The sequence below is a fragment of the Sturnus vulgaris genome, chromosome 5 (assembly GCF_052056855.1).
Source record: "Sturnus vulgaris isolate bStuVul1 chromosome 5, bStuVul1.hap1, whole genome shotgun sequence".
In the NCBI taxonomy this organism is placed as follows: domain Eukaryota; kingdom Metazoa; phylum Chordata; class Aves; order Passeriformes; family Sturnidae; genus Sturnus; species Sturnus vulgaris.
Window position 1 is genome coordinate 60490615 of NC_142247.1, and position 19029 is coordinate 60509643.

The 19029-nt window shown below is 44.0% G+C and overlaps 2 protein-coding genes and 1 long non-coding RNA gene across 8 annotated transcripts in view; 1 reads left to right on the forward strand and 2 right to left on the reverse strand.

The window, feature by feature from the left end:
* The window catches only part of ERGIC2 (ERGIC and golgi 2), a 24003-nt gene extending 15137 nt beyond the window's left edge, over positions 1–8866 (reverse strand). The window contains exons 1-3 of one of the 3 annotated variants that reach the window (XM_014868980.2): positions 8707–8866; positions 3435–3580; positions 557–665 (exon numbers count right to left, since the gene is read on the reverse strand). In XM_014868980.2, the coding sequence (XP_014724466.1) occupies positions 557–665; positions 3435–3540 (215 nt within the window). In that variant the 5' untranslated portion in view covers positions 3541–3580; positions 8707–8866. Of the gene's footprint in view, positions 1–556; positions 666–3434; positions 3581–5795; positions 5977–8573 lie in introns of those variants that run through there. The other 2 variants (XM_088165804.1, XM_014868982.2) reach the window with 2 other exon arrangements.
* LOC148223734 (uncharacterized) lies at positions 6232–16742 on the forward strand. 4 transcript variants are annotated; one of them, XR_015804069.1, is made up of 3 exons: positions 6232–8847; positions 10244–10337; positions 15732–16742. It is a non-coding gene; the product is annotated as an uncharacterized LOC148223734 (long non-coding RNA). The 4 variants fall into 4 exon arrangements; XR_015804068.1 differs by having other exon boundaries at positions 15735–16742; XR_015804071.1 differs by having other exon boundaries at positions 10247–10337.
* Positions 11600–13620, reverse strand: SF3B2 (splicing factor 3b subunit 2). The gene is given in 2 exon segments (XM_014868926.2): positions 11600–12756; positions 12759–13620. Coding segments are annotated over 2 exon segments (2019 nt in total).
* Positions 16743–19029: the final 2287 nt, after the last annotated feature.

Consider the following 19029-nt stretch of genomic DNA (forward strand, 5'->3'; position numbering starts at 1 on the left):
CAGGGACTCAGGGGAGCCTGACCAGCTCTGGAGGAAAGGCAAACACAGTCCTGACAGGCACATGAGACCAACAGCAAACACATCTTCAGGGGGGCTCTATCTGGAGTCAAAATTAGCAGCAACCTCTAAATAATTCAGTCAAACTTCTAAGTGTTTCAGGTTCACCTCCAGCAGCACAAAGTATAATGGCAGCATACTAAAAGTATGAACTAGAGAAAGCCCTGAGCCAATGTGAGGGGATTTTCCTACCTGATACGGAGTTACATCTTACAGTGTTCTCTGAATTGTTATGGCAAGTAATTATTAAGGGAGCTCCTTCAATAACAAACCTATACTATTGTGACTTCATTGCAGAAATCTCAATTTATCTTCTTCATAGATTACACAGAAGAAAAAGCTCCAAAACAACCAACAGATGAAAAATCAAATCCCTCTAGTATTTAATTTGTAGTTTAAATTATAAATTGCTTTCAAGTCACATGAACATTTTAAATCTATTCTTTCCTGAAATGCAGGCAGCTAACATTTTAAAAAGAATGATAACAAATAATGTTACCTAGTAAAGTCCTTGTCTACTTCATATTCATATTTCATCCATGTGTCCCGGTACACCATGAACTCCATTATAGTCAGGAAAGCTATTGTTGTAAATGCTATCAGAGAAACTGGTCAGAGGAAAAAAAGTAAAAATTCAGACTGTGAGAAATGCTATTCAGAACCACAAGCAGAACAAAATTCTAATAATTCATAAAGTTGAACATTACCAGTACAACACTGGTACCTTTGATTTATAAACCCAAAATCTGCTCTTAAAAAGTTGCTTTCATGCTGATAGTATTTCTTCTCACATAGGAGCAGAAAAAAGCAAGTCCTACCTTTGCATCAAGAAAGTACTTTCTAAGTACAGTCAAATATTGGAATGATTAGGAAGCTGTGAAATCCCTGTATGGAAAATTTAAGAACAGGCTAGATCTTCCTCCGTACACAAAATGCACACAAATCGCTGTCAGGGATGGTCTAGGAAAACTCAATCCTAACTTCCAACATGAAAGAAGAAGATAGTGCACCTCGAAACCCCTTCAAGCCTCTACTTGTCTACAAGTTAAGTTTTTATAACAATTTTTTATATCAAGTTTTAGACTCAAGAAGCTAGCAGACAAGAGAAATAAGATGCATTATATTACTTGTGCATAGCTGCATAGTTATGACTCCCACCTCAATATTTCAAACAAGACTCCCTCTAGCAACAAGCAACAGGCAGCTATCCATTCCACCAATAAGTGAAGAACTTGAAATTATTTTTAGGATGAAAACTATTTGGTGTATTTTAATGGTACATGTGCTTCACTGATCTCTAAGGCAGCCTACTCATCACACTTGCAAAGTTCTATAATGCAAGGGGAAGATCACCCTGCTGCACAGTCAGAAACACAGTAACAGATGCACAGAAGCACCTGCTACAGTCCTTTTATTAAATCATGGCTTTTATAAGCTTGAAAACACTTCAGTTGTGGAGCATAGTAGCAATTTGTACAGCTTATTGGCACTGCAGGTATTTTCATTTACATTCTGTGGAATATCTCTATGGAATCCACACAGTGCAACTTGAGAAAAAACAAGCTCATTGTTGATAGGCTTCAACTCACTACACAGTGGTCCACAAGCCAGAGGTGAGAGCAGAGAATAAAGGCACTGTTCTTGGGGATCAGAAAAGAAGCTATTGACTGTTGCATCAATCAGCAATGTTTCCAGTTCTAGCTTTCAGCTGACATTATGTAAAATTCACACACATGAAACCCTTCATGTCAACTGCACTAATCAGTCAATTATTATTATTCTGGCTTTCAATTTACTTTGGAAGCAGTAGGCCAGACTCGCCCTGGCTATGCAACAATAGGAAAGCTGGAGCCATATTGGCAATCCAGAGCCACACAAACACAATTAGAGCTACAGCCGCTTTCTGGGTCATTCTGAGCAAATGTATGTGTGGATCTGAACAGGAAAATAAAGTCTTGTATAATTTTCTTTCCTGAAGGATCTCCCAGCCCCAGAACTGGAGTGTCAGCCTGTTTGAGAGACCAGTACTTCTTCCGCAATGGGTTTCAAGGCCAAGAAAGTCTGAGAATAGTCTTGGTATGGTTTAGATCCCTATCACATCAGAAAGTAAACCTGACACTTTAATCCTGAATGAAACATGAATTCTACATTCAGATTTCACAATCACACAGAAAAAGACTATCCTATATTGTCATTTATAAGGTTACTGAGATAAAACCAAAGAATGCTAAAGTAACTTGTGGTGTTTAGAAATCATTAATGCACCATTCACCAAAGCAAAGGTCTCATGAAGGATGGTGCTATACTACAAAAAAGGATTATTTTAGCATTTGGTGGTTTTTATGCAAATTACAACATAGAAACAAACCACTTGTTTCCTCAGGAACTAGGACTAACATTAACAAAGCATTATTTACACACTGCTTAGAGATTATTTTATATACAATAATCCTTTAATTATTAACAGTGCACTTGAGGAAAAAGCAAAGTAATATAGAACCTTCTGATATTTATTTCTACACTATAAGTGGCGTAACAACTTCAAAGGCTTATCTGTAGGTTGCAATTGCTTCCTGCACTTTTTATTCAATTGAGTTTCAGGCATAATCACACACAAGGGAGATTTTTGTCCTCCACTTCTAAGTGCTAGCAGTTTCCTATCTGCAAATAATTCCAATAGTCCAAGAGATGGAGTCACTATTTTCAGATCAGGTTACCTCTAACTCAACTCAACTTAAAGACACAATTTTATGATCAGATACATAAAGAAGATCTTTTTTACAGCTCCAGCTTTTTCAGAGAAGCTCAAGTGACTAATAGGGACAGTACAAGCACATGTCCTGGATTAAAGTGTTTAGTTCTTCAAAGGGCTTTCCTTACTCTAAAAATCAAGCACACCTTCAAAAGAAAAGCCTTAGAAAACTGTGCTTTATCTTGATGCTCAACATAGCTGTCTCGAGAATATTTTTCCATTTTTGCAAAAGCATAGTGTTGAATCCCACCATCATTTCAGGTCATGCTCACTCAGTCTTATCCAGAACACCAACCTGACACCAAGAAAAGAGCTTGGTGAGACAACAAATGAGAAAGTTTTATGACAGCCTTGGCACAGTGCGCTTCCAGTTGCAACTGGTTAGAAGTTTTTATTTCTAACCTTTACATTGAGTTGAGTTTCACCAGCTTTATACAAAAATCTCCCTTCAGATGAGTGATGGATGCATATTTTTGGATAAGATACTATGTCTTTACTTGAAAGGAATTAACTCAGTCCACCAAAGAATTCAAGAAACCAATTTAAACTAGTTTCAAGTGAAAACAGATGCCTGTCTTCCTCATGCTGAAGTTTCTATCAGTATCAGCATCTCAACAAGGCCTACCTGTGCCTCCACTTGCTGAAGTCTCCACATAGCTTTCAGGAACCTTTGGAAAGGCATCCAATTCTTTCATCAAATTCAAGGTCTTCTTCCGATTCAGTCGCCTCATCTTCAGCACACTCCTCCACCTCCTTCTTCATATATTCCCTCTAATTTGAGAATACATTGTTGAGATTAAAAGACACAAGCAATATTGTTCAAACTGACTGGCTTTAACATGAAGCAATAATAAGGTCACTCAAACCCCAGAAATATGTTTTCAAGAAAGACATGCTAGAACAACTGGATGGTCACTCTTGCTTCAAGAAAATTGTTAAGATTGGCCTGGACACTGCTGCTTACAGCCCAGCCACATCCAGCACATTCGCCATTTAGTTATTATGATTAATTTCCTTCTCAATTAAGTTCTTATTGGTAGTGAATATATTGCATTTTAAATTTTTAAAAAAATCAAACTCAGTCCTGAAGTAAATTTTCTAAACAGACCTGACAGTGCATGGAAGTCACTGACTTAGGAGGAAATATCTAATAGGCTGCATAAACTTCAGAGGACATCAGACTGCTGTGGGCTCCTGCATTTGGCCAACGTGGGCACTAACTATATCCTAAAGGAAAAAAAGGTGCATTTCACATTTTTACAGGTGTAGAATATTATGATTATAAAACGATCATTTTTCTTCCCTCTATAAAAATATCTCCCAAAGCAAGTTATGGATCAGATCTTAACTCCATCCTTCAGAATCATTTGTGTACATGACATGATCTCTGCCTGGAGTCATGTTAAGCAGCAGGATGCCGAGAAAAGTAGCTTGCCCTGAAAATACTGTCTTAAACCATTTCCAAATCATGCAAATATATGCTCACAGCCTGGTCCTGCCAATACACTGCAAGTTTTAACAAGTTGACATAGTTGTTTTTCTTCTGGGGAACTGCTGAACTTCACCATGAATTTCTGAAGCTATGAAAACCATCATGCATTTACTGTATCCTGAGAATGTCATCCTATTGTTCCCTGTTTAAACACTATAAGGTGGGCAAGCTAACCTACACTGCCAACATGAGACAGTTATCATCATCTTGTAGAAAAATCTGTGAACTCATCTACCCTGTTTCAAGAGACTATCAAGTCTCTGGCATGTCCTAGTGAAACTACTCAAGATCTATTCCCTGCTCTGCCTCTTACTGGTGCTGAGCAGGTTTTGTACCATACAATAACAAAGCAATAGGCTCTACTGCAAATTAAAGCTCACACAAGAAAAACCATCTATGCCTGCAACTTTTTCATTACACTAATTGACTTCAGACACAGACTTTGCACTTGGTCAGGCTGCAGATATCAACAAAATGGTACTGTGTGTGTTACAGAGGATTTAAAGAAACCCCAGTTGGAGTGGGCAGAGAAGATAAGTGCTGGAACAGACTTTGGTTTTACAGCATTAAAAAAAAAAGTTAGGAAACAAGGTTCTGTCCTTACTACACCACATAACTGTTTTAAAGAATTAATTCAGAGTAGCTCAAGGAAAAGCTGGAAAACTTCAGTGCACAGATATGGCAAAGCAGCTGCTTGGACACAGCTGAAGTCATAACATTCGTTAGCACAGAGGAAAGACCAGCAGGGCTTGCCTGTTATCCTACAAATATAGCAATGAAGCCAACAGAGCACTCTTTCATTTTCCGCGTATCTTCCCTGCTATCGCATGTGTAAGAGCACACCGTAAAGAGGCACAAGATAAACACAGGGAATTTGAGAGCGCTTTACTAAAAAACTTTCTAAATCACCCTGCATCAGTAAATATGTGGATTTTTGTAATCCAGCTAGAAATATGCAATCTGTTCGTTGGTTTCTTTAATCCCACACAGACAGACTCACTTTCAGCTACAAACCCAGATGCAGACCTGATCCCTTCCCCCTGCCCATCTCCACATAGGTGCTCCAAAAAAATTTGGAGTCCATTGCTATGAAAGTAAGGTATTATGAATCCAAGAGCCAGCTGCGTTAAGAAACATTATTATTAATGATAAATAAGGGACAAAGCACAGCACAAATGCCACTCAAGAGCAGAGGCCCGCACGGCAATTCCGACTCAGCTGAGGGACTCGGGCAGTTTTCGCTTTCTCAGACAACTTGGTAGCGAGGCCGCCACCGGCGCGTCCCAACGCCCGCTCCCACGGGCGCGGAGCGGCCCCACGCCTGAATCCCCTGCCGGGGGGCTCGGGCTCGGGCCCAGCTTCCCACACCGAGGGGCCTGGAGCCCACACACCTGTGAGGGCCCCGGGCGCTCCCCGCCGCCACGCACAGGGCAGCCACGGGAGGGTGCGGGACGGGACAGGCCGCGCCTCCGCCCTCCCGTCGCTATCCCCTACCTCTCGCTTCTGCCGCCGCTGCCCAGCACCGCGGGCGAGGCCAGACGGGGGAGACGAGACGCAACGCGCTGCCCGGCGCCCGCCCCGCTAAGCATGGCACCGCGGGCCGGGGCGGGCTCGCTCCGCCGCCGACGCCCGGCGGGAGCCGCGGGCCGACGGGAGCGGCGGAGCGCCCCGCCTGCCGCTGCGCGCATGCTCGCAGCCTCGGACATGCGCCGGCCGCCGCGGCCGCGGCCGGGCTGGGACGAGCGGGAGCGCATGGACATAGCGGGGTCCCGTGGACACAGCGGGAGCGCATGGACACAGCGGGGGCCGTGCTCCCGGACCCTGCCGTGGAGCGGAGCCGGGAGCAGCCGCGGGCCGGGCTCCGGAGCCGCAGGGAGTGCGGCCCCACGCCGCTCGCAGGGCTCTCTGCACGGCCTCGCAGCCGGTCCCGCAGGCGCGTGGGCTCCCGGGCATGACAGTGTCACCCCCGCCGTGACAAAAGGGACGTGCTGCCCCGGAGAACCTGTGACCCTGCGAGGTACTTAGTGATCTTTTAAAGGGATGGATGTCAAGTACCTTCCAAAGCAAACTGATTAAGGGCTGTCACGCGGCTTGCAGTGTTAATACTGGTTTGGATACTGTGGATACAGAAGCAGGCAGCATTTGAAAAGAGGCAGCATCTTACATTAACTGTGAAGGAAAAGGCCTGTAAAAGTGGGGAAGGAAAGATTTTAAGCTCACAAGCCAGTCTTCAGACTTGAAGTGAAAAAAGTGTAAGAGGGCTCACGTATACCCAAAATCTCAGTCCTTTTCCCTGCGCCACTGGAATTAACTAATAGGCACTGCCTCTCCACAAGCATTATGCCTTAGTAACTGCACCATTAGTTTATCTCCAGATTTTTGCTTACAACTCTTATCATGCTACTGCCACGCTGCCCACAAGTAGCTGACCCAACCTAGACACCTTACAGCCAAAAAGGGAGCTCTCCCAATATCTTCCAGGGAGTACTAACATCTTAGATGATACCAAAATTATTTTTTAAAATTTGCTTAATATGAGGTTTTAAAAAAGGAGAAATAATACTTTAGACATTATAAATTATAAATATATATTATAATTATATATATAATATATAATTATAAATTAGACATTTATCTTCATAGATCTGAAAAAAAAGAGACTGAAGACTCCAGTATTTTTGATAATGAGGCAAGCGAATAAAACCCACATCCTAGAAACAGATAGTGGTGAATTACACAGCATTAATTCAGATTTTCCCTTTTTAATGGTTTAGAGTAAAAAGTAGATCCATGATAAAAGAGTTTCAATAGCATGCCAGAGTATACACAATTTGAATTAAACGACTCTTTGGGTATCTACAGCATTTGACAATAAAGAGAACCTGAAATAAAAAAGGAGTATGAACAGATTCAGAGTATTTTTTGCTTTTTAGAGATAAGCAGGAAGGAAGGAAACAAACATGTAGCAAACATGCCAGTGTTCTCACTGAATTGTGATCAGTCTGTTTCCATCATTTTAGCAACTATAGCAACAACTGGATCAGACAGTCAAAAAGAAAAAAGGGGAGGGGGGGAAGTATGATGTTACAAGAGATAAATAACCAGGCTAAAAATATGCTAATTGTACATTTGTTCCCTCATCTCGGAAAGAGCAGGCAGCTTTAGCTCTGGCACATAAAGCTCTTACTTTGACATGCCTAGGTCGTAGGGTATAATTCAGCAGCCAGGGATTTTTCTGGCTAAGCCCTATTGTCCCTTGAAATGGTCTTGGCACTGAGGCATGGAAGGAGAAACTGATAGATCTGGTTATTAGCTGTGCAGCACAGATGCTCAACCGATGTTTTCACAGGCAAACAATCTCATCTGCTCACAAACATGGGCTTGGCCTTAGTGAGATCACATTGAGATGCCTCTTACAGAGAAGTGGCACGGGACAAAACTGCTTGCAGCTTTGCACTACTGTAGTCTTATTTATAACTAAGATGTCTCCATGAGATTTTATGATGGGAAACATGGGAAAAAAATCAGAAGTTAGGAAAATCAAAGAAAAAATATATAGTGATAACACTGTCCATTACACGAACACTGTGTACTTGACTGCACTGTGCTAAAGAAACACAACTGTGATTGTACTGCACCCATCAAGTACCAGACTACTCCAAGCCGTGCTCCTTTCCTTACGCCCGAGTTTTTTCTGCTCTCCTGATCACATCTAAGTCGTGGCAGCCTGTAAGTATCTGTCAAATGACCTCAGGGAGCCCGACAAGGCGGAAGAAATCCAGCTGCCAAGAGCAAACCATGCAGGTAAGCCAACAGGCTGTCCCTCAGCTGCTGCTTTACACGTTTGCTTCAGTATTTAACAAGATCCCAAAGCACTTCCAGACTTAAATGCAGCCACCTATGCAAAAATACAACTGTCTTCCCAAAAACCTCCCACATTTCTTAACACTGGCGATTTATGAAATCCCTTGATATGTGCAAAGAGAGGAAACCATGTCTCATATCCGTAGGGTTTAGCAAATTACATAAGACAGAAGATAAATTCCCAGGAGTATGGACTACGAAGAACATTGGTATCAAAGACAGTAACAAAGAGGACGGTAGTAGACCAAACAAGAGAAACAAATGTAAACATGCACAGATACCGCCCACCTGCACTTCAACACACTTCAGCATGAGTTAAAACGCTGGAAACCGTGTGCAGGATATACAAACTAAAATATAAACCTGGATAAAGGATGTCGAGACTAAGCACAAGCCCCCATCAGTCACCTGTACAGGTGGTTCACGATAGCTGAAAAAGCATTTTGTTAGCGCGAAGGGAAGAGGAAAAGGCTAGACAGCACGAGTGGGATCGGCCAGGAGCGCCTGCAGGGATTCAGAGAATAGAGAGCAGCCGCTTTACCGGAACGTGGAGGCATCGAGGTGGCATTTAGGCAGAAGAAGGAGGAGCAGAGGAAACAGGTGCAAAAGAGCGAATATGGAGATGAACGGTGGGAGTGGCTGGAACGGGGGTGGAGGAGGAGAAAGTCCTGGAGGTTGAGAGGTGAGGGCTGGGAAGATTGGAAATGATATGGCGTGAGGGAGGGGCAGCGGCGGCCGCAGTGTGTGTGAGGGGCGGCCATGAGGGGCGCGGACCCCGGCGCCTTGGGCTGGATGGGGCGGGAGCGGCCTCGGCCAATGAGGAGGATCCACGCTCCAGGAACCGGGAGCTGGGAGCTCCGGGAGGGCCCGGGGCCGGGGCCCGCTCGCTGCCCGCGGCCGGAGGCGCCGGTGCCGGCCCCGAGGCGGGAGCAGTGCGGTGCCGCCTGTGCTCACTGCCGCGGGGTGTGCTCACGGGCTGCCATTTGCTCGGTCTGTCTGGAGCTGGTGTCAATAAATAAAAACTGTTGGTGAAAGACTTGGTCTCTCTAATCTTTAACATAAGTTTTCCAACTTAACCCGAACTTCTGGTCTTCTGAGAGATCCTTTTTAAAGTTATCCTAGGGAAGATTTCTTGTCATTGGGTCTCAAAAGAAGACCAGTCCTGCTCACTGAAAGGAGGACGATGTTAAAACTACTGAGGCCGTCTGAAGCAATCCTATTTACCATTAATTCATCGTGTAAACAGAATGGCTTTGTTCTACATAGTCACCACTGTTTTCATACATAATTGCTTACCTCTACAATTTTTTAAATGATAAATTAATCCTAATTCTTATATTGAATATTTCTGTGAATTAGCTAACGTTTAAGTTGCAATTTATACAGCTGTTTCATGAAGCTCGGTGGGAGCTCACAAGGCAGCTGAGGTAAGAACTGTGTTGTACTGCAACGAAGTACTGTGAATGCTGAGGTTGAAAAATGTTAGTGTCATCTTCCTGGGGTTTTTGTCCTTTTCCTAAGAGTTTAAATTGTTTGGTGCAGACAAATGTCAGGAAAATTAATCCACAAACACCAGAGATTTATGTCCAAAAAGGAGACAGAGGAGTCCTTTTACTTTATTCGAATACAGGGAGAGGCCATGGGGCATTCCCCTGGGGTCTCTCAAATTTTTGGAGGACGCAGCCCCCTTTTTATCCTATTTTCCCGGCCGCATTTCCCTCTCTCTTTCCCCATTGGCCGAGGTACTTGAGAGGTACAGACTTCCCGGAACACCTGATACCCAAGATTCCCTTCTAATGTATAACCCTCCTTTTAAATTTTTAATTCTTATAGAATTCATGGTTCTTCCTCATTGCTTCTTTCATCTTTAAATATTCAATCTAATTTATCAGCAAACCTACAGTTTGTTTGTAAAGGCAAGTATCTTTTTCCATTCATCAATCAATGGACTCCTTCCCATTGTTTCTTTTATCTCTCAGTGCTAGTCTTATCTACCAGCTGACCCACAGCATGTTTGTAAAGACAAATCTGTCATTTCTCTCACAGATAACCGACTCAAAGTTGTGTCTTTCATTCAGCAGAGATTTGCTGTATGTTGTTGATGGATTGTATGGTATCTGTGAGGAGGAAAAATTCGCTGAACTGAATTCCTGTCCAGATTACAAACGTCAGGTTGGTAATAAAGCCTGCTCTATCACTGCTTGGCTATTTTTAGTAATTAGATCATGATTACAAAACAAAAATATTTTGATAATTGATCAAGTTGCATGAAAACACTAATGCTCCCACATAATGTTCTTGAATTGTCTAAACATAGCACAAGGCCATAGGAGCAGATAATGACACATTAAGCGTATGTTGTGACTTTCAGTGTTTCTTTTATTTTAATGGTCAATTTTCTGCTCTTTGGAACACAGTTTTCTTGAAAAAAACACACAACCATTAATAAACAGGTTTCTGAAAGTTTCTTTGAAGCTCTATTCACAAATACACTATATTTTACTCCTTTGCTACAAGTTTGCTCAGTCCCAGCATAAAACTTAGTCTTGAAAAACACTATTAATCTTAAAAACATGCATGGTAGGAGGTATTTGGCCTTCTGCAGGGTTACCTGGTTGAGAATAGTTTTAGCTGGCATAGTGGAGGGACGAGGAACCATTTGCTTTAATAGAGGAAAATACATTGCTATTTGTTAACTGCATTAAAGACACTCAACTCTTTCTCAGGGTTTGGGAGAGGTGTGGATAAGCCGTATAAGAGGGGATGGTGATACTAGGATATTCATAAATAGTATTACATAATCTCACTAGTATTTTACCAAAAAAAGTCAAGTTGTTGTGACACTTGTGTTAGAATTACACTAGTAGTATGCATCTAAGGTGATGCTTAGTCCGCAGACATCAGCATATTTCCCTGAAGTTATTGTAAACTCTGTGTATATACGCATTTGATTGTTTGGGCTCTGTAAGTCGTTCAGGGATGTGATGCGGCCACAGGACGGTGCTGCGGAGTTTTTTCCTTCCCCAGCTGGCAGCGGCGGCGCGGCTCACACCCCCCCTCCCTTTTCGGGGCGGTGTCTGCCGGTGACTTGGGACCGGCTGATCTGTATTTACTTGCTGTTCATCTAAGAGACATGGTGTAGATATGGAGCGGCGCGGTGAGCCGACCCGCACCGGCCGCTGCAGCTCTGTTCCTTTTTTTTTTTTTTTTTTTTTTTTTTTTTTTTTTTTTTTTTGGTGGGGACGCCACCTTTTATTCACAAAACAAGGAGGACAGGCTGGGGACAATGCCGGGGACAAGGAGGACAAGGACAGGGGGCAAGGACAGGACAGTGCCACCGCGCTGTCCCCAACACACGGACCGCGGCCCAGGGTGACAGAGAGCGGTGCAGGATGGGTGACAGTGAAGTGATACCGAGGGGACAGCGGTGACACCTAAAACTTGAACTCCTTGTATTTCTTGCCCCCCTCACGGGCGTCGTGGGGCTGCGTCTTCCTCTTCTTCTGCTTGGCGGCGTGCTCGGCCACCATGTCACTGAAGTCCTCCTTCTCCACCTGCGCCTGCTGCTCCCGCACGTGCTCCTCGTATTTCTGCGACATGGCCCTGGGGTCCAGCTCCAGCTCCTCAGGGACCAGCGCCAACTCCAAGCCCCGCGCCTCCGTTCCTGGCCCCTTGCGCCCCTTTACCGCGGACACGTTGTAGATGTGAGTGGAGCCCATCATGGCCATGCCCACGGTTGCCCTGCGTTTTTCGGGGACCACCGTGAACAGCTGGGGTATCTCTCTCCCGCCCATGGCCTCCTCGATTTTCTTCTTGCGGAGCTCGATCAGCTCCAGTGTCTCCAGCCCGGTCGGCATCGAGGAGAAGCCCACGGGGATCATCAACCCTCTGTCGGCCGGGGTGAAGAACCCGGTCTCATCGTGTTTCTCTTCGTCGCTGTCCTCCTCCTCCGAGGATTCCTCGTCAGATGGCTCCAGCTCCCCCCAGGGCATGCAATCGATGATCTCCTCCTCCTCCTTGGTCTGCAACTCGGCGGCGTTGGTGCCGAACACGTCCCCATAAAGCGGCTTCCCCGTCTCATCCACGGGGGGCTTCCCCCACGCCCCGGCGTGGTATCCGAACGAGCAGCCCTCGGGGATGGGGGAGTTGAGCCCCGGGATTCTGAGGCTGGGGTACGATGGGGGGAGTCCGTAGCTCTGCATGGCGATAAGCCACGGCGGGGGCACCTTGTGGGCGTTCGGCCCCACGGGCATGACCAGCGCGATCCGCAGCTCGTCCGAGAGCTCGCCCGGCTTCTTCTCCTTGAGCTGCGTCTCGAACTCCTTTCCCTCGTAGTAGAGGTCCCCGTGGATGGTCAGCTTGGGCTTGGTCTGCCACTTGAAGAAGGCGTCGTGGAGTTTCTGGTAATCGATGTCCATCTTGCCTATCTTAGGCCGCACCTTCTCTCGCATCTTGGAATTCATCGTCCTCTGCTCTTCTTTCTGCAGGGCTTCGCCCATCTCCTGGATGCCCGTGCGCTTGATGAACTCGGGCAGCTTGAAGGGTGTCTTCTCGATGCCCCTCTTGCCCTGCAGGTATTTCCTCTTGAAGACCAGTGCCGCGGCACCGGCACCGAGTTCCGCGTGGCCTTCAGGTGCACCAGCAGCTGAGGATCCTGTGCGGTGACATCGTGCATCTCCACCACATCATGGCGGGCCACCAGCTGCTTCAGCTCGGCCACTGTGAGCCTGTTCATGCGCCGCAACTTCTTCTTTGACAGCTTGGGGACCTCCTGCTTCTTCTCCTGCTTGTCATCGGAGCTGTCCCCGTCGCTGCTCCTGGTGCCATCCTCGGGTTCCTTTTTCCGTAGGGCCCCGGCGCTCTCTGTCCTCTCCAGCTCCTCCTTGTCCTTATTCACGTCGCCTGTCAGCTTGAAAGCCTCGAAAATCCTCTTGAAGAACACGAAGTTGGGGTCGTAGATCTCGGGCTCCTCGATCACGTACTCGACCTCCACCTCGGTGTCGTCCCCGGGGAGGCGCTCGGGGTCCCTTCGGCGGGGTTTCGGGGGCCCCTCCCGGGCCCCTCCCGTTCCCCGCTTCTTCTTCTTGCGGTTGCGGCGCTTCTGGTTCCGCTCCTTTTCGGATGTCTCTGTGTCCTCCTCAGCCTCGGAGGCTGACACCGACGCCCAGAGCTGCGTCTCCATCTCGTCCTCGGCCGCGACCCCCGGGACAATCACCAGTTCCTCCTGGCATCTCTCCTTGAGCTGCAGGATCTTCAGCTCCTGCGGGATCTTGGGGCGCACCCCAGAGTCCTCGGCCTCTCTGCTGTCGTCGCCGGGGGGCGGGAGGGCCCCGCGGGGCTGGGGGGCTCCCATGGGGCTGCCTCGGAAGGCCAGGGGGTTCCTGGCACCCATGAGAGCCCCTTCGGGAGGGGCGTGGGGGTCAGCTTGGCCACCACTGCCGTCCTGGCTGGCCATCTCGCTTGCCCTCACACCCAGCCTGTGGCTCTCCTCCCAAGATTATTTGCAGCAATTAAGTTCTTAACGAAGTCTTATAACCTTGAATTTTATCTGCAGCAGTTCTTTAAAGTTCAATAATTAGTTCACAAAAAAAAAAATTACTGCTCATGCAGACAAAGTCAGGATACAACCTGACACCCCGTCAGTCAGTCAGGGTGTTGGTAGCAGTCCGAATAAATGGTGGCTGCTGTCCTCCTGGATGACAAATGTGGTTCTGTTAAAGCAGTGCTCCTGTAGAAGGGTGTAGTTACCCGCTGAAGGTCCAGTGGTGGCATAGAAGGGTCTGGTCTTCCTCTGGGAATCTAGTGGAAAAAGGATGTCTGTGGTGTTCTAAATCTCAGATTATAGCCAGGTAGGAATGCTTGGCTCCTCCCCCTGGCTGGAACATCTCCCAGTGGGATGGTGTAATTTTATCAGTCATGCAGTGACACTCGGTGGCCCATTAACAGAGGATATCTGCTGGAGGAAGAATGGGTTGGGGAAGAGATAAAGAACACTGCCCCACCTGGTTTTGACAGATGGTGATAGAATACATACTTTGGTTACATCTTGCATTGCAATCTAAGACAGCTAAATAATATTTTCCTACATTGTAAGATATATAGTTGTTTTCTTATAAGAGATAAGACAACTCTGACTAAAAGAGCTGTGATGAAACACTGATAAACACTGTTGTGGATAAAGAAGATACAGTGTGTTCACCCTTGATTTTGTCAAAGATTCTATTTCTTGTCACAATCTCTGCTGTTTTATCTTCCGTAGATAACACAGAAGAGTCAGTGATGATTCTACATTATGGCTGTTATTTATTGTAAGCTGTTCTAGGGTTTTCCTTTGTTTCATTTCGTTTGTTTCACTCCTTTGTTTCATAGGTACATGACTGTTTAGAAAGGTGTTATCTCAACTTCTTAAGATGGTTACCCCTGATACATTGACTACATGATGTGAATTTACTGATTTTATAATAGACATTATTCATAAGATGTTATTACTGTATTTATAGGTGTTATACCAGATTTCTTATATGCTTTAACATCTCTTTGTGTAATTATCTAAAAGACGCATGTCGTTTTTTGTTGTCTAGCTGCTTATGCATCTCTTAGACCAGGTTAGCTGTCTGGCTAGTCCCTGCACTGGCTCTGTGGTTTGACCCAATGCTGTCTCATAAAGTTAAGTATTTTTCAGAGTTCGAAGAAAAGATATCTGGGCTTTGTTGAAAGCCTCCTCTGAACTGCTAGTCTTGTGTTTTTTCCTAGTTATTATTATAGAAGCACTCCAGCAGTTTGCTGTGTTTGAAGCATCTCTATCCTGAAGGAAACTTTGGAGGGATCCAACTAATAGTTGTTTTGATTAGTCTTTAGCACCAAGGGCTTTACTCATAAGTGCTATTCCTAAGAGCCTCATTTTAAAATGTGTTTAGGGAATTCCTTCCCAGTTGGAGTTTGGACAGTGGCCAGGCCTTGCCTCTACCTGGATGGAGAATTTGCCAATAAACCCAGATGTTTTCTGCATCAAAACTAGATTCAAGTCACTTTGACTTGGCAATTTGACTATTTATATATGACAGCTGAACGTATTTTTAGAGTGATCTTGGGAATTATTATCCAGAAATAATTATCCAAGCCCTCACTAAATTGAGTTTTGTCAGCTGTTCGCAGACTCTAGGATGATGGTACAGTATTTCAGAGATTCCTAATTACCTAATTTCACATGTATTATTAATTATGTGTATTATCTGAAATATTATTTATTATTGTATTCCTGATTGCTGTCAGTTTCTTGTTCACTACATGTATTGTTTTGACTTGATGTTTTTTCATGCTCATAACCAAAGACATGCATCTCATTTAAAAGAAACAAAAAAAGGGAGATTTAGTGCCTTAAGAACATCCAAATAATGTAGTATGTACCTTAGAAATTTAGATAGCAAATAATTTTGAATAATGGAATATTTACATTAGAAATTTGGAAAAAAGATTATAAAATCTAAATCCCAACTGAGTGTGCAACAGCAAAGCTTAATTGATTCACTGACTTGAAGAGAGGGCGTGCTTGTGTTTTATCACCAGCAGGCTTGAAGCAGTCACCTGTTCGTTTGATCAGACACCGTTCACCTCCGAGGCAAGTGGAAAGAGAAATAATCTAATCACCATGCAGCCTTCATGGCCAGAACAGGACCAGAGGTAGGACTGCCAAGACATAGCTGTGTCTGCAAACTACAGAGGCAATTTACCAATGAAAGCCTTATGTCATCATCGTGGTATAGAGTTCCTACTGAACTTCTTCAGTTATTCCCTGTTCCAGGTTCCAGGAATTCAGTGATGTCAAAGATCAACATTTCCGGCTAATGAACTTTCTCCCGAGTCTCAACTACTTTAAAACTATGGTCATTTATTTCCATTTCCTAAGATATATTGGACATTATTCTTTTTCTTTTCTTGTGCTGCGAAACCCTGTGTCAATGACATGATAGAATTTGATACGTTTTGTTGATTGTAATTGGTCTTTTATGTATCTTATCCTATATCTAATAGATAACCAGTGATAACCTTAATGAGATAATACCCTCACAAGAGTGAGCTGTTTTAACATCAGAACATATGGCCTTTTTGAAATTAACAAAAAGGGTGAGATATAGACAGGTAGAAGAATTATAAAAGAAAGGCCGTATGAAACCAGGCCTCACTCTGCTAAAATTGCCAAAGCTGGCCTGTCGTTTCTTCTAAGTGCAGCTAACAAGCAATTTGCAAGTTCCTGTGTAAAGCTATTTTGAGAATGAGAAGTTCATTTAACACAACAATTTATTCTGAGGGTGCAAAAATAATGTACGTCTGTAAACAATATGATTTGTCCCATGATAACCCACAAAAGAAAAATGTAAACTTGTCTAGAGAGAGAAAATTTGATAGACATATACAGCAGCCCTTACCAAGCAATGAACTGAGTTTCACTGTATTGCTGACCAATTAGGTTTAACACAGTTCCTTCTGATATTTCCTATAAATATGAGCTTTGTGAATAAAGAATTGACTTTCTGCATGAAGAAAATGGAGTCTCGGCTGATTTATTCCAACATATAAGAAATCAGACTTTTGAGTTTTCTTGTAAGTTATTCCCATGATGTTCCAGTAGGCCAAACAGATTGTAAGAAACTCTTGACAAATTGGTACGAAGGTTTTGCTTTATAAGAATATTATTTTGATTTTAATAATAAAGAACATGAACTCCATATATTGCTGAGGGATTTTAAAATTTATTTTATCATGCTTGTTGATTTCTGTAACAATTTGAATATGATTGGTGAGAGTTCAACCTTGCAAAAATAAGAACTGGCTATTAAGCTTTATCTAATCAAAGAGTAATCTGGCAACCACCAGGGTTGCAATTAATTTTCAGGACACTTCTGCAAGGCAATCTGAAGGGGTCAGGATACTCTTGGGTGAGCACTTCATCATGGATGTCAGTAGGTCCCATGCGTTCTAACTCTTCAAACAGCCACTTTATTTCTGATTTGCCCACTCTGAGAATGGAGACTCTGTAGCCATGTGGGTGAATTACCCTGGTGCATTTTGAGCCTCTGTTCTTGCATGGAAATACTTTTAAATGAAATGCTATCACATGGCGCTTCTCTCATTCCCATCTGTCTAAACCACAACTTTCAGCTACAACTCTGAACATATTCTCTGTAATTCCCTGCCCACCTCTCTTCACATCTTCCTTGCCCAGTCTAAGTTTCTATGATTACCTGTGGACCTTCTCAAAACATTAAATCTTTTTGCTGCCAGGGTACCTGAATCAGCTGATTCTCTTCCCTCTCCCCAGCTTCAAATTGATCCTCACTTCCCCAAAGCCCCTGTCCTTTTCTGTTTTCTGTTGCAGGCACCTTACCCTGTGAGATATAGCAGAGACCCTGAAGTGCCATCTGGCTCAGGGTTCACAGACACACACCCCCTTGACCCTGCTGGCAGGACCTTGGGGTAATGGTCACAAACTATATGGTGAGAAAGGACAGAAAGCATGAGCAAACCAATTGTTGAAATGTCTTCCACACAGGTGGTCAGCAGGGGAGAGATTGCTTCCTGCCTTCTTCTGATGAAAAGGAACTGCCTCAATAATGGCTTTTGAAAGCAAGAGGCATTTCCTTCTCCAGCTCTGCTGCTGGCATTTTCTATTCTTGGCTTGGGGTTTCCATCATATCCAGATGCTCCTTCCTGGTGGTGACAATACTTTCCTTCCATTGGACAAAAAAAGATCAGCAAAGTGAAGTAAGACAATTTTTTTCTGCTTTCTTCCATCTGGTATAATTAAATACTTGAGAAAAAGCAGAGTTTACATATTCTTGATCCTGGGGAAGATATATAAATCTGTCCACCAGTTCCCAACTTACTAGCATGTAGCGTTCTGGCTGTGCTACTGTTATGTTGGTTATATCATTAGAGTCCATGACAAAATCTAGTTATTCATCTCACTTATGTGTGACTTCTGTTTGATGCTGCCTGTGTTTGTACAGATTCCAGATGTTACAAGATAGACTTCGTTTAAAACTAAAGAGCTGATAGTCATCCAGCCATCATTCTGTCATGCTTTTAGGTAATTAGCATGCTTATGCTGGTAGATTTCACAGAATCTCAGAATAGTGTGAGTTGGAAGGGACCCAGAAGGATCATCAAGTCCAGCTTTTAAGTGGATGGTCCATATGGAGATTGAACCCACAACCCTGGCATTATCAGCAACATGCTCCCACCAACTGATACCTCTGGAAGCCTTTGTACCAAAGTTCATTTGGGACTGAAAATGAAGAATCTCCAAAATATCAGTTTAGCTGTTTATATTGCCAAGAGCTCAGGATCACCTAACTCCTTTCTGCTCTGTTCTCACTGTCTTCTGCAACCAGGACCCTCATGGGTGACCACAGGAGAGGGGCAGTGTGAGGATGCTGTGGTGGTGCACAGCCAGACACCATGCCTGTCACAGGTGTTGGTAATATCAGATATATCAGTTATTTCTCTATGCAGACAGATCTTTCTGAAGATTTATTCATTTCAGCCTAAATGTGCTTTTTCTGTCTTCTAGTGATATGTGCTACTTTTATTTTTCCAATTATATGAGAAAGAAACTGTTTCTTCCAGCCAATGAAGTAAGGAGAAAGAAAAGTGATTTCAGTCCATCTCACTTTTACTAACCAAAATAAATGTAAATGAACCAAAATTGTTTTATTCCATGTCAATCTGAAACATATTATTTAATTTTGAAGTCTTTGTAAGGATATAAAGACAAACTATGAGGGCAGATTTCTTCCATTCCAGAGACCAGTAGTTCAGGTGCTTCCCAGGAGGGTGGAAAAGCTGATTTCACTTTGTGCTTCTG